The 14,743-nt window shown below is 43.2% G+C and overlaps 1 protein-coding gene across 1 annotated transcript in view; it reads right to left on the reverse strand.

Annotated features, from left to right (window-relative positions):
- The window catches only part of LOC126235474 (dehydrogenase/reductase SDR family member 11-like), an 81,551-nt gene that overhangs the window by 16,275 nt on the left and 50,533 nt on the right, over window positions 1-14,743 (reverse strand). The window contains exon 5 of the mRNA XM_049944195.1: window positions 4,294-4,423. Within this exon, the coding sequence (XP_049800152.1) occupies window positions 4,294-4,423 (130 nt within the window). The remainder of the gene's footprint in view (window positions 1-4,293; window positions 4,424-14,743) is intronic.

Here is a 14,743-nt window from a genome sequence, read left to right on the forward strand (position 1 = left end):
CTCTGTTGCCTGTGTCTATGTGCCTGTGGTTCTGTCAGTGTGATCATGTGATGTATCTGACCCCAGGAATGTGTCAATAAAGTTTCCCCTTCCTGGGACAATGAATTCACGGTGTTCTTATTTCAATTTCCAGGAGTGTAGTTATCGCAGAATTAGGACTGGTACCCACAAACAATGTTATTCCACATGTCCTAAGAAAAAGAGTAAATTTCCCATACAGGCTTAAGCCAGCCCATCAAAGAAATTTCGCCTCGCCTTTAAATGCAGTTACTGTGTTGTTTGTACGAAAAGAAAAGTGGAAATGGAAGAGATCGAAGCCAAAAAACGAAAACTGAAGTATAAGTTGAGGACAACCGCCATGAAGGAGGAATATAAACTTCAAGTGTAAAAAGACGAAGTTATTGCAAATGTGCAATCGAGGCACACAGCGTTGGTGCGTTGAAGCAGACAGACAGGGGAAGAGGTTAAGGTGAGCAGTGGGAAGATTAGTATATTAGGAGAAATGTTGTAAAAAAAAAGGAAATATCATGAGAAATCACACTTGGCGCACGTTTGAATGTAAGGAGCATGAGATATATTGGTTGTACTGAATGTTTGCCACTAAGAGCATCGTTGCATGCCTAAACACACGAATGTCATATTCTTTAGCTACTAGAGGTTGTGTTGTTGAGTAGAGCTTGGGGGAGCGAAGGCAGTAACTGTCAAGTAGAATGTGTGTGGGAGTTGTCAGCCAGAGAGCGAGAGAGAGTGTTGTGTCATGGCTGAGTAAACGTCTGGGATGGTGGGTGTGCTGCACAGAGATTTTTATTTGAGATTTTTCACTATGCGTAACTGAGAATAGAAAATGATTTGATGTGACTGTAAAGAGAGACATCTCGTTAAAAAAATTTAAAAAAAGATAATAGCATTTAATTTTTCTTACTGTAAGCGCTAGTTAGTAATTACTAGTTCTGCACTGTAAAAATTTCTTTGTGTTTAGCAATATCTACTTGTATATATCCAGAGTGACTTATAAGTCATGTGTTCAGTAGTCTAATTATCCTACTGCTCTCACTGTTAGTTAAAAATATTTCATTAGGAAATGTTTTAATTGTGTTTAGTAACATCTACGTGTTGGTATCCAGAAAAGATTATCACTCTTATGTTCAATATTTCAGTTATATTGCTCCAATTGCTGGCAGTTAAAGTATGTCATTAAAAAGGCAAAGTGGTAATCTGATGTAAATTTAAGACCATGTGTAAATTGTACGACGTGTGACAATGCTAAAGAGACGTCGTAATATATGCTAGGAACAGTTATTTCTGAGTCATTAAAAGCATTCCATGTAATTTCAAAATACTTCCCTACTCATATTTCATGAAGCGTATCCTCACTATTAAGTGATAGATTAGGCAACACTTCCACTGTAACGCCTTGCACTGTAGCGAGGACAGTGAATCCCACTTTCAAAAAAGGAACAAAAGCTTCATTTGCGAAAAACAGTCTGACAAGTAAGATAAAAAGGTAAACTGTTTTGCAGCGATTTATTTCAGTTTATCATTTTTACAGTGCACTCAGGGCAAAGCGCAGTTATCCGTTCCCAAATAAGAACCCACTTTAGCGACAAAATAAACACTATGAGAGAGAATTAAGATCAGTTTTCATTTACAAAATTTCGTATAAATTCAGCAGATGCGGTTTTTTTTTCTGGTGGGGTCCATTTACACTACGTAACAGTTAACCATTGTGTAAGATAGACTGTTTCATGACAGAGCCATCTTGAGTATTCTTATGGACCATTATTCATATACAATCTAATTTACAGACAGTCAGATGGGTTTTAGATTAATCAGAATCTTACACATAAAAAGTTAATTTGCACAGATTTATTTGTGTTCAAATTTAGGGTAGCGCAGACAGTTCTATACCACATATTGTAATCAGAGTTTTAGAACATTTCTTTCCGATTGTCAGCAACACATTTAATTATACACACATACAGTTTGCAATTACGAAGCAGAAGCATAAAACGACCAGGTGTAGAGAATCGATAGGAGCGGAGAGGGGAAATTCATTGGAACACAGCACAGTGGGATGTAAAAAACATGAATCCGTTCTGTTTACAATTAGATACAGTATGATGTGATGTGGAATAGAAAGTATGCACTACGCCAGACTTCATTTACTACAAAATGTTTAATGATTATCGTCTCACGAAGCATTTAGCTTTGAGGTCAGCTTGACTAAATATTTACAACAATGTGATTCCTTTTGTTCTATGTAAGATATTCTGGAATCGATTGCAGAGAATCACATTTCAATAGCGCAGAAGTAACGGCGTCTTGTGTGTACTGAAAAACATGCAACGCTTTGAAGATTAGGTTTCCACTTAAGCCACATTTTGTTATCCTGAGACTTTCCCACGACTCACAGAAAATTGGTAATTGTGTTTTACTTCACTCTGAAAGGAGTGCCTCATTAAAAGTTTCACTGACAGCTAATGAACGCCCCCGAGTTTCCAAGTACCCGAGAAACTTGAGCGGGAACCTTCCCAGTACGAACATGTGGACATTCCGTTAAGGTGGTGCCATCTTGGCGACTCTTCAATGCACAGAACAGAAACTTGGACGCATTCACGAAAATCTTGTGTGTGAGCATCTAGGGGACTTGGTGCAGACAGTGACTGGTGCCTCGGCGTGTGTGAGACTGCCATGGGAACAGAATTTGGGTTCTTATCTCCATACTGCTCGCCTCGCAGGGCTTCTTCAGAATGGGATCAAAGTGGTTGATGGCCTATAATATCGCCTAACAGGGTGGAGCTACCTAATTTCCACTGTTAGCTGTGGTACAGTGGAAGCTGAGACCAACAGTCACGGGACGAAACTATGGGAAATTCAGCGCCATCAAGAACGGAATTGGGAGAAGGAAAAGAAAACTCCTGAGCACGGAGCTACGATGGTTTTGACTTGGTTGATATGAGGTGATTCTGTTTCGGAGTGAGCATTCTCATTTGGCATTTTGGAGGCATTTCAGTCTTCTTCCATTCAGTTTTCAGACCGACAGCCTTGCATTCATCCCAAGGACTACTGTAATTTTGTGAGCTCCTCAGCTTCCATTCCATGTCGGGTGATTTTTCTTTTAGTCCAATGTTCCAATTGTCTTCTTGCTACCTGAGCTACAATTACAAAAATATAGCTTGGATGCCACATTTACAGTTAAATTACTGCAGATAAAAGACACCACTTGAGCACTGGGAGACAGGAGACGTCCGATATGGATGGGACAACAGCTCAGCCCCAACCATCGAGTGATGGATTTACCTGGTCAACGATTAAGAGGGAAACAGCGGACAGGACGCAGGTAAAAGCTGTTCTTAGTGTAGCCTGTAAAACCTCGGGTACACATAAATGCCAACATAAAAGCCACGGTACCATGCACCCTCAACTAGAACTGACAAATCATGTCGGCACAACTTCGCCTTCATGTACCACTGATCTTATCATCGAAGATAAAATGATTAGTTCTCTGCTACAAGTCTAATTGCTGAGAAATGTCTACGTCATACCAGCCTTCGGTGTTTGTACTATTTGTGGAATACAAGCAAGGAATAAGCAATCACTGTTACACGTTTTTACTGTTTGATAATTTTATTTGCTGCATATTGGCGTGCAACAGGGGGCCATTTCGTTCAATTTCTTGACAATATTCATTTTTTCAGGAAGGTCAGTGAAGCAAGGTACCCCTGTAGAGCTTCTGTGAAGGTTGGAGCGCCGGAGGGAGTTGTAGTGCAGCAGGAAGGTGGTGGGACTCTGGAACTGAGAAGACGGGTTCTGTGTGGGTAATTCATCCAGTACGAGTTTTAATGCCGAAGTCAAGGTTTCCGGTTGGAGTCTATACTCTGAGCTATATATCAGACAAACAGAAAGTTTTAGGCGGGCATACAGTCTGCTGCACAGTGGAAGATTCGTCTGTGACGTTGTGTTTGCAGTCGTTTCTTTAATTAACCTACTACTTTTATCATAAAGCCCCAATTCCCATAACGTGTTTTACCATAGTGTTATCCATAGAATCATATGCTGTGTTGGCATAAATCAATTTTATCATCAGATTTTTGGTTTATCATGATTATTATTTTTGTTTTACACCACTCAGTTTCCTTTTCTGCAATTACCATAAACTTGCTTGAACAGTGTATTTAACTGCTTAGAAAAATCTGCTTGATTGAAAAGTATATTTGCTTAACCACAAAATCAGCAGCACCAGTCCTGCTCAGAGTCTTTAAAATGTAACAACTTAGTGCACTTGAAACTTACCCCACATCGTATCTTGCTGTTCCTAGCAACCAGGTCCTTTCTCAGTCCTTCAAGCAGAGTCTTGACAGCATGCTTGCTGGCATGATACATCGAGTAATTTGGATCAGATGGTATAATGTGGCCAGATATACTGGAACAAGAAAAAGAAACAAACTTCTAATATGTGTACTATACAGTGTAAGTAGGCTGTTTAGGTTTTTATATTGGTAACGCCATGTAGCGCTCTGTATGAAAATCACTGGCTGTACTGTGTGCAGTCTGAGGCTGGTCGGCATTGTTGCAAATTTGCTATTGTATTGTTGGGAATTTGGCTGTTAACAGTGCGTAGCATTGCGCAGTTGGAGGTGAGCCGCCAGCAGTGGTGGATGTGGGGAGAGAAATGGCGGAGTTTTGAGAGCGGATGATCTGGACGTGTGTCCATCAGAGACAGTAAATTTGCAAGACTGGATGTCATGAACTGATACATATATTATGACATTTGAACACTATTAAGGTAAATACATTGTTTGTTCTTTATCAAAATTTTTCATTTGCTAACTATGCCTATCAGTACTTAGTGCCTTCAGTAGTTTGAATCTTTTATTTAGCTGGCAGTAATGGCGCTCGCTGTATTGCAGTAGTTCGAGTAACGAAGATTTTTGTGAGGTAAGTGATTTGTGAAAGGTATAGTTTAATGTTAGTCATGGCCATTCTTTTGTAGGGATTATTGAAAGTCAGATTGCGTTGCGCTAAAAATATTGTGTGTCAGTTTAGTGTTGATCAGAATAAGTAAACAGCGAAATGCGAAATGTCTGAGTACGTTCAGTTCTGCTCAGCTGTTTGAAAATCAGCACAGTCATTCATTAATTTTTCCAATGGGACGTTACATATAAAGTCAGATTGCGTTGCACTAAAAATATTGTGTGTCAGTGTTGATCAGAATAGGTAAAGAGCGAAATCCGAAATGTCTGAGTACGTTCAGTTCTGCTCAGCTGTTTGAAAATCAAATAATGTAAGAGGTTTATCAGCACAGTCATTCATTAATTTTTCTAAGGGGATGTTCCATATGGCGACCCTTAGTCGAGGATACCTCACTGTTGTAACCAACAGATACACATTATATACTGTTTAAGTCAACAAAATTTAGCCAACAAACATGAAAAATTTTGACAATTCATACTTCATTTTCTTAGTGAGGGATCGAAGTTTTTAGGTTGGGCTACCTAATTATTAATCATTTATTTTTGATAAGGGGTAGCCTCATACTAACATTTCTATAGAAGTGCAGGGTTTGAATTTTAAATATCTGCACTAGCAGAATAGAAACGCGTAAACACAAGTCCGAAAACAATTTCAAGCAGTGAATCGAACTGCCTTTTGCCCGCAGTGCTCCGTGCCATAAAGACCGTGTGGTTGATGTATCTGCCGTAACTATTTGCCATCACAAGCCTGGCGTATCACCGTATTTCCTGGGCTAGCTGCTACCTCTATTGAATCTGTTCTGAAGGCTCCCAGAACGGGTATCGGTCCCTGGCGGCCGTTGGTGGGGACCTGATGTTACGTTGTGTTGTGACACCAGTAAATATTAGTGTTGACAATACAGATGATGTAGGTTTTCCTGGTGAATTTACGCCCAATGGTGCAGGCATCCAGTGTTGGTTGGGCGTGAAGTGAGATGCCGATGCAGTAGGCACAACAATGTATGAAGAGGGCAGCCACAGCAGACCTCCCTCTCCACATCCCTCTCCCCTAGGGGTGGGTGGAAGGCTCATCTCGACATCGAGCCCCAGAACCATCGGCGACAGGAGACAAGGGGCGGTCAAGCATATCATCCACCTCTATCGGCGTAGGCACCTCTGCCGGAGGGTATGCCTGGGGTGTGACTGGCCGTGATCGCGGAGGTGGTGGTTGGGCAGGGAGATGAGCACCATCATCCCCAAGGGCCCCAACAGCCATGGAGACAGCAGAGGAGTCGGCTGCGGACCACACCGGAGGCAAAGCTTGTTGGTATGCTTCTGGCACACCATGCCGTTGTCGAGGGTGACTGCCACCATAGTGCAGACAATGAGTGATGAGACTATGGCAGGGACCCACTGCGGACGATTCTGGGTGAACACCATCGCCCAGACAGAATGTAGCAGAGAAAGACGAGGCCATGTCAAATGCAGAGGAGCTGGATGGGGAGAAGACAGAAACAGGGGAGACAAGGGGGACAGATGAGGGCAGCCGTAAAATTTTACTGCCAGAGATGACCCATCTTGAACAGAGGGTTGGTAGGAGGAAGGAAAGATACGGGCATCGTCCAGGGAGTGTTAGGGACACAGTTTCGAAATCCGGACTTGTACAACAAACCAATTAGCTGATCCGTTAGATGCAGAATGAAAGGGAGTGGTATGAATGAACTAGATGCCCTGGGACGTGCAGAAGGAGGTAAATTCAGCAGATGTAAATTCAGGGCCGTTGTCAGTCACCAACGTCTTCAGAAGGCCCTCAATGGCAAATACGTGGGAAAGAGCTTGGTTGGTAAGGGCAGATGACATGGACGACATGCAGGAGACATAAAGAATCCCACTGCCTGCGTCTACAAGGATAAGCCAGTAGGAGCCCAGGAATGGGTCTGCGAAATCCGAGTGCAAAATGGACCAAGGGGAAGAAGCATGAGGCCACGAGAAAAGGCAGCGAGGGGGTGCCGACTGGTGCCATTGACAAGAGGGACATAAATCCACCAGGTGGGTGATGGCAGCGTCCCTGCTGTTCCAGTAGACACGCTAGCGGGCAAGCAATTTCGTCGGGACAATCACCCAGTGACCAATGTGCAGAATCTCCAGGTCCACTGATGGAGGGAAGGTGGCAGCACAACCCACCAACGATTATTATCACCTAAGCTGAGGGAGACCCCATATCTGACAGATGTTTCCTGGCAATGGTGCCAGTAGGCTTGGACCTCTGGCTGCAGCAACTGATGATGGTCTGACTGCCACCAATGTTGAACGTGTGGCATCAGCGCCTGGAGGATCAGATCGTCTGCCATACGACTAGCTTGGCATCCAGTGGCAAAGCAACTACTGCCTTGGCAGCGGCAGCAGCCAGGTGGAAACAGGTAACCGGTTCAGTTTCGAACTCCTGGTCGGCACTCACCGGGAGACGAGACAGAAGATCTGCATTGGCATGGAGATCTGTGGTCCAGAAATGGATGTCCTAGGAATATACCGAGAGGATCAATGCCCAGCATGGGAGGTGGTGAGCAGTCCTTGTGCGGATGGCAGACATAGCACTGAGCAATGAGACCACAGGCTTGTGACTGGTGTATAAGACGAAGTGGCAGCCATAGACAGAGCTGCAGCATGTGGAATAAAACAGAGGTATTGATTAACCCAGCACAGACTTGAGCTGGGAGATGTCTTTCAGGGGCGGCTGATGCTGAATAGCCTCAACATGCTGGAGCATTGGTCGAATGCCATTGGCACTCAAAATATGGCTGAGGTAGGTCACTTGAGGAACAAATAAAACATTTCTCTTTGTTGCAACGTAAGCTAGCACCCTGAAGAACATGTAATAGGTACCAGAGGCTCAGAGCTTAGTTCTGGGGTGGAGACGCCAGCGACTAAGATGTCATCAAGGTAGTTAGCCGTCTCCGGAATGTCTCTTGTCAATGTTTCCAAAGAGCACTGGAAAGAAAATGGCCGGAGCACTGGTGACCCAAAAATGAGAGGCGGTTGTAATGGAAAAGCGCAAAATGGGTATTAATTACCAAGATTGTTTTCGATGACTCGTCCAAAGGAACTGGAGTTAGGCATCCTGCAGGTCAATTTTGGGGAACACCTTGCCACCAATCAACCTGGACAGGATGTTATCAACCTTGGGTATGGGGTAGGATTCAATAACAGACTGAGTGTTGACAGTGGCGTTAAAATCTCCACAAACATAAAGAGACCCGTTAGGCTTCTCAAGGACCATGATGGGTGTAGCCCAAAGGCGATGGTGGACTCTCAGCCTCTAGGTAACGAAGCGTCTGTTGTAGATTGTCATGGAGGGCGAAGGTAACGAGTGAGTGTTGAACTGCAGGACCGTCAAGGGAAGGAGTTCGATATGGGCTTCAAACCCAGAGATGTGGCAGAGGACATGTCTGGGAAGTCATCCAGAACCTGTTGCAAGTGAGTGTCTGCTGACAACGATTGGATGGCCGGGCCCAAGTCATGAATATCTTGAGGCCCAGTAAGGGAAAAGTTCCATTCCCAATTAATTGGTGGTCTTGGGTGCAGCGAGGACCCAAACCCTGGCTGTGACGTCGTTAGTGAGGTACTGTAGCCGAGCCAAGAACCAACCATGTAGTTGGATGACATCGTTGCTGTAGCTCTTCAGAGAAGTATGGAACGGATGAAGCGGTAGTAAACCCATCTGACAGGAATCCCCACCGATGATAGTGGCGAAGCCCCCATATCCATTTGAAAAGGGAGAGGAGTGCCGTTCAACAGCACAGTCAGAGTGATCTCTGCTGTCATGTGTGAAAAAACCGACTGCACAAACGAAATTGACGGCAGTGGGTCCCTCTCATCCACCATGGTTGGAGGCGTCCAAAGCAGTGTGGTCCATGGCCATGAACGATGACGACCGACAGAGCTCGGCTTTGAGACCCTGCTTTAGGCCAAACAGGTCACCCTCTGCTGCTGCTACCGCTGCGACCGCCGTTGGCGCAGGTGCGGACCGACACCCTGGTCCTGGAAGGCAGGCGCAGCTCAGGAGGGGCGGACTGACATCCTGGTCCTGGAGGGCAGGCGCAGCTCAGGAGGGGGCCCCTGGCGCCGCTGCGGTGGCTGCGGAGTTGTCAACTGGCGTCACGGGGGGCGGATGGTGAAGACCTGCGCTGGGGACTGCAGCGTGGAAGCAGAGTGGAAGGACTGCTCATGAACATGGATAATGGATAAACAGGTGTCTAAATGGAGAACTTTCACCTTCTAAAGATCAGTCCGGAAAGTATCATCTGGGGAACGGACAAGAATCATATCACGAACGAGTGCCGAACCATCAGACTGCTTGGAATGGAGGTTGCCACAGAAAAAACAACAGTCACGGGAGAGACCCTGCGATGTAGAAACCCATTCCCTGTATGACTGCATGGGAAGCTTGTTAGAACACAATGATTTGTGACATACCGCCGTAACATGGACCTGAGAGTCAAAATAATCCAATAGGTTAGAAGTCAATGCCTCGTAAGAGAGAGCATGAGGTTCTGTGTCGTTTGGTAGGTGGCAGGGGTAAAATACAAGGAGCGAAAGGCTATTTACAATTTGTACAGAAACCAGAGGGCATTTATAAGAGTCGAGGAACATGAAAGGGAAGCAGCGGCTGGGAATTGAGTGAGACATGGTTGTAGCCTATCCCCGATGCTATTCAATCTATATAATGAGCAAGCAGTAAAGGAAATAAAAGAAAAGTTCAGAGTATGTATTAAAATCCATGGAGAAGAAATAAAAACTTTGAGGTTAGCCTATGACATTGTAATTCTGTCACAAACAGCAAAGGACTTGGAAGAGCAGCTGAACGGAAGGGACAGTGTCTTGAAAGGAGGGTATAAGATGAACATCAACAAAAGCAAAACAAGGGTAATGGAATGTAGTCGAATTAAGTTGGGTGATGCTGAGGGAATTAGATTAGGAAATGAGACACTTCAAGTAGTAAAGGAGTTTTGCTATTTGGGGACCGAAATAACTGATGATGGTCGAAGTAGTGAGGATATAAAATGTAGACCGGCAATGGCAAGGAAAGCGTTTCTGAAGAAGAGAAATTTGTTAACATCGAGTATTGATTTAAGTGTTAGGAAGTCGTTTCTGAAAGTATTGGTATGGAGTGTAGCCATGTATGGAAGTGAAACGTGGACGATAAATAGTTTAGACAAGAAGAGAATAGAAGCTTTCGAAATGTGGTGCTACAGAAGAATTCTAAAGATTAGATGGGTAGATCACATAACTAATGAGGAGGTATTGAATAGAATTGGGGAGAAGAGGAGTTTGTGGCACAACTTGACTAGAAGAAGGGATCGGTTGATAGGACATGTTCTGAGGCATCAAGGTATCACCAATTTAGTACTGGAGGGCAGTGTGGAGGGTAAAAATCGTAGAGGGAGACCAAGAGATGAATACACTAAGCAGATTGAGAAGGATGTAGGCTGCAGTAGGTACTGGGAGATGAAGAAGCTTGCACAGGATAGAGTAGCATGGAAAGTTACATCAAACCAGTCTCAGGACTGAAGACCACAACACCACCACATACACCCTGTAATGCAGGCATCCAGTGTTGGTTCGACGTGAAGTGGGATGCCGATTAGGTAGGCGCTACGATGTATGAAGTAGGAGGCCACAGCAGGGTTTAATTTCGCGCTAGCTGTGACAGCAGGACGAACGTGGGACTTCACCGTCCCCGTGTTCATCATGGAAAAGGGCTGTGTGGAGAACAGTTTTACAGCTCTGAAAAGAGAATGCCAGGCGTTTACTGCCTAATACTGCCGCCGCATCGTGAGGCCAGTGGAAAGGCTTCTCGTGATGGGCCTGTGGTTGCTGAGGAGCAGGAGACGAGATGATTCTGTAAGACCGTAGAGACAGTATCTTATAAGTGGCACATTCAGTCTTTTTTGCACGAGGAGTACCTGCAGCAAAGAATTCCCATGTGAGAGGCCAAGCTGTATTCTCATCAAAAGACAAAATATGCAGAAGAGTACTTGGATGGCTGAATTGTAGATGGAGAAGGGGCCTCAATTTTTTCTAGATGTTCCTGCTGAACGGAAATTAGCTGAAGAAGATTGGCTGACAGATTCTTGACGTGTAGAGTGGGAGGTATTCCACTTATAATGGGGGCGGTGATTCGCTGTTAGGACTGTTCATCTAATGACGTGAGATTTGCTCAAACTGAGCTCTTCGCGGCGAGGGGAACATTGGCTACACAGCGATTCTCAGGGCTCTCTGGCCGGTGTCAGTATGACACGCTTCACTGGATGCCATTTTGAGGCAACGTGTCGGTAGGTCATATTTTGCTGGGCAGCGTTTTGAAACATTGCTAACAAGATGTCAGGGAAGCGTCTCAGCGTCAGATTCTAAAGTGCTGATCTCACCACTAGGAACGGTGTCATTCGTCTGTCTGTGAACACAGGTACGAGCCTGGGCGTCTTTGTGGAGGTGGAGGCATTACGAAGTGCTTCTGTACTACCTAAGTCTCTGCTCCTTTCTTATGAGCAATCACAATTCCTGATTTGTGTCCAGCACTACACGGAAATAGCTTCGACCCCAGGAATTTGCAGACACAATTTGACGGCCTCTGTGTCGCTACGCAACGCACTTCCTCTGCACAACCACTGGCAGCATTACCCAGATCGTCACTGCAGAATTGCCTTCACAGCACTGAATTCGGTGATATACGCACCACGGCTCGCCAGACAGGTTATCTTTAACAGTACATGTGTTACGTTCCATTCGTTTGATCACAGAACCCTTTACTGTCGGTGCCAATAAAGGTAGAAGCATTCTTAACTTCGATGTAAATTAGTATGTCACTTAAGTGTTTCCGCTGTATAAATGATGGAGCGATTTCGATTCACTTTATACGAGTTTTGCCAATCTCAAATTTAGATTAATGAGTAGGAGTTAATATTGCACTGTTTCTCTGAGAGCTTTTTTTGCCAGAAGCCAGATGTTCTACTCTTCCTAGAATTGGAGTGTAAATACCGATCTTGATCAAGTCAGAATGAAATATTGACACAGCTTGAGGAATTAATCCGCAATTTACTTGTGGTGGGAGACTGTGAATGGCAGGGCTAATTTAATTCCCTTTTTCGGAGGGAACATACCGTTGCGATATCGTCATTTACAGCCACCACACATAAACACACGAAATTAGAAGGAGTCGTGCTGGAAGTGAAATGACAGCACCTTTATGAGCACAGGTCTGTATTAATCACTATTTTATAGTCTTAAAATACACGAACTTCAGTGTGATACTTAACAAGTTTCAGTATTCTTCCCTACCAACCATGGGAACGAAACAGATTATTACATGTGAGGAGTATGTTTGATAGCTTCTACCTGTAGGAATTGTTACTCCAATTGTGCTGTAGACTGAGATTCTCCGTGGAGTTTTTCGTTGGCGAATCTTACGAAAGTTAGTTTCAATTCTGTAACATGTTACTAGTCATAAAAGTGAGGTCATAGTTTTTAGAACTACTGGGAAATGGTTTTTACCGAACGCCGCGTCAGTATACATATATGACAAAATGAATGGTGTCGTAGAAAGATAAGGTAATGAAGATCTGTAGGTTACAATAATTACGCGTCTTCGTTCCTGTGGCTCGAGGGAACACAAAAATTATATTACAAGATCTGTATGCTAAATGGACCTACATAGGACAGCGAAGGTGCCCTTTTTAGAGCCTTCTTTGTGTAGTGGACATGAAACTATCTGCCATGCACCTCGTCAGGTGGCAACGTTCTAAGCGAAAGAAGTTTTAATGTGCCGTCGATATCAGGGTAACTAGGGACAGAACACTACTTTCCTTTAACATGGATTATATTGAGAAATCAGCGGTGACAGTAATGATTAACACTAGTGTAAATCATTAAGTGGAAACGACGGATATGAATCCTAAAAATAAAACGTCAATTGCAAATATTTAAGTATAATCCTAACACAGTACACCTTATGTTGCTTATGAACAGTGAGGTAAAATGTGTTCTAGTGGCAGATGTAAATACGTACCAATACCTCTAGAAATAGGTATTCAAAAATCTTAAATTAATTCTTTACTCTTCAACGACAATACAAAGCGATATGATCGCCAGCAGTTGAACTGTCCGAATTGTAAAGGAAGTAGCTAGTCTTCTAATAATGAAAGCTAAATGCGGTGAAACGTTAAGCCTAATAGGAAAAGTATTGAGCATATGTGTAACGCTGTGAGAAAACTTGTAAGAGTGTATTTACGATATCACATTGCATGTGGCTTTTAAACAAAAATTAAGTTTTTATATCACGAAAAAATCATTTCTTGTTCTATAACTGGATAGATAATCTACGCATAATGAAAAACATTGTTTTAAAGATGTCCTGCTTTTTTATGCTCTGAGAATTTGATAAACGTGGCACCCGAAATAGTTATGACAGCTCACAACAAAACAAGAATGAAAAACAGCGTACAAGACTACAAATAATTGCAACCTAACAGCTACAGTCAAAGTAGGTGTAAATGCAACAATAGATTGTAAGCTGTTTAGTAATACGAGTGTGCTTTAGTAAGTCTCGTAAAAAAGCAAGGACAAACGTTTGCTCGGTAAATAACTGACCTTATTGCTCGACAGTATCTTCTTTAAGGGATACACACTTGGTTCACCGATCTACCTGCTTTCTCATTCTCTCAGAGAAAAAGGTTCTGTCAAACACTGCAAAATACTCTTTGATTGCAACTACAACTTTCTCATTTGATGAAAATTTCTTCCAGAAGCTGAAGCTTCAAGTTAGGGAACAGGAAGAAGTAACTTGGCACAAAGACTGGTGAATAAGGTGGATGAGGAACCAGTTCAAAGCCCAATTGACGCCTTTGTTATCGCTGATGTGTGGGATGGTACATTATCCTGGTGAAAGAGCACTTTTCTGTGTACCATCCTAAGTCTTTCTTCAGCCAACACAAGTTTCAAACGTTCAAATAATGAACCACAATAGGACCCAGTTATATTTCTAACTTTTTCCAAGTAATCTATTAGTATTATTCCCTGAGAATCCCAAAAATTAGTGGCCATCACCTTACCAGCTGACACAACAGGATTTTTTATGTCATTACGAGGAGTATAAAAAGATATCACCAAAATAAAACGTTGGTTCAATTCCAGAAGACCATTGTTTCAGGCACTGACTTTAACAGTACAGGATATTTGTTTCACAACGATGGCCCTATGCATCTTTTGCATCAGCTCCGGCATACAGTGTGCAATTAACAGAATGCATTCGTGTACATGTCATAGTAACAAGATACATTGCTGAAGTAAATAAATCAATCAGAAATCAGAGAAAGAAAACTTGTTAGTTGGGAAAATTAAGAAATCATAGCTCAGATTTTTCTCAATGACGAGAGAAGAGGTCATTGTGCGTAACGGTTGATAGAACTGTACAACGTGACATCATTAAGAAACAGAAAGAAAAGCAAGAATGTTTCAACTTATTGTTATCTATAACCTCGTTATTGGAATAAAGTTATATGAATGCAGTAGGCACCCTTATGCTGCACTCTTTACTTTGACTACGTGTTACAATCCTGACGGCGTTTGTCTGAAGACAATGTCTTCTCTTTGTGTACTTGATGATCCTATACAATGAAGCAGCGTTCAAGAAAAATTAGTCATTCTAAGGTTTAGCCATCGCTATACAGCCATCCACAACCACCACTTCTACGCCTTCGTCCCACTGTATACACTTTTATGAGCCGAAACGTTTTAAT

This window comes from Schistocerca nitens, chromosome 2 (assembly GCF_023898315.1).
Source record: "Schistocerca nitens isolate TAMUIC-IGC-003100 chromosome 2, iqSchNite1.1, whole genome shotgun sequence".
NCBI classification, from domain to species: domain Eukaryota; kingdom Metazoa; phylum Arthropoda; class Insecta; order Orthoptera; family Acrididae; genus Schistocerca; species Schistocerca nitens.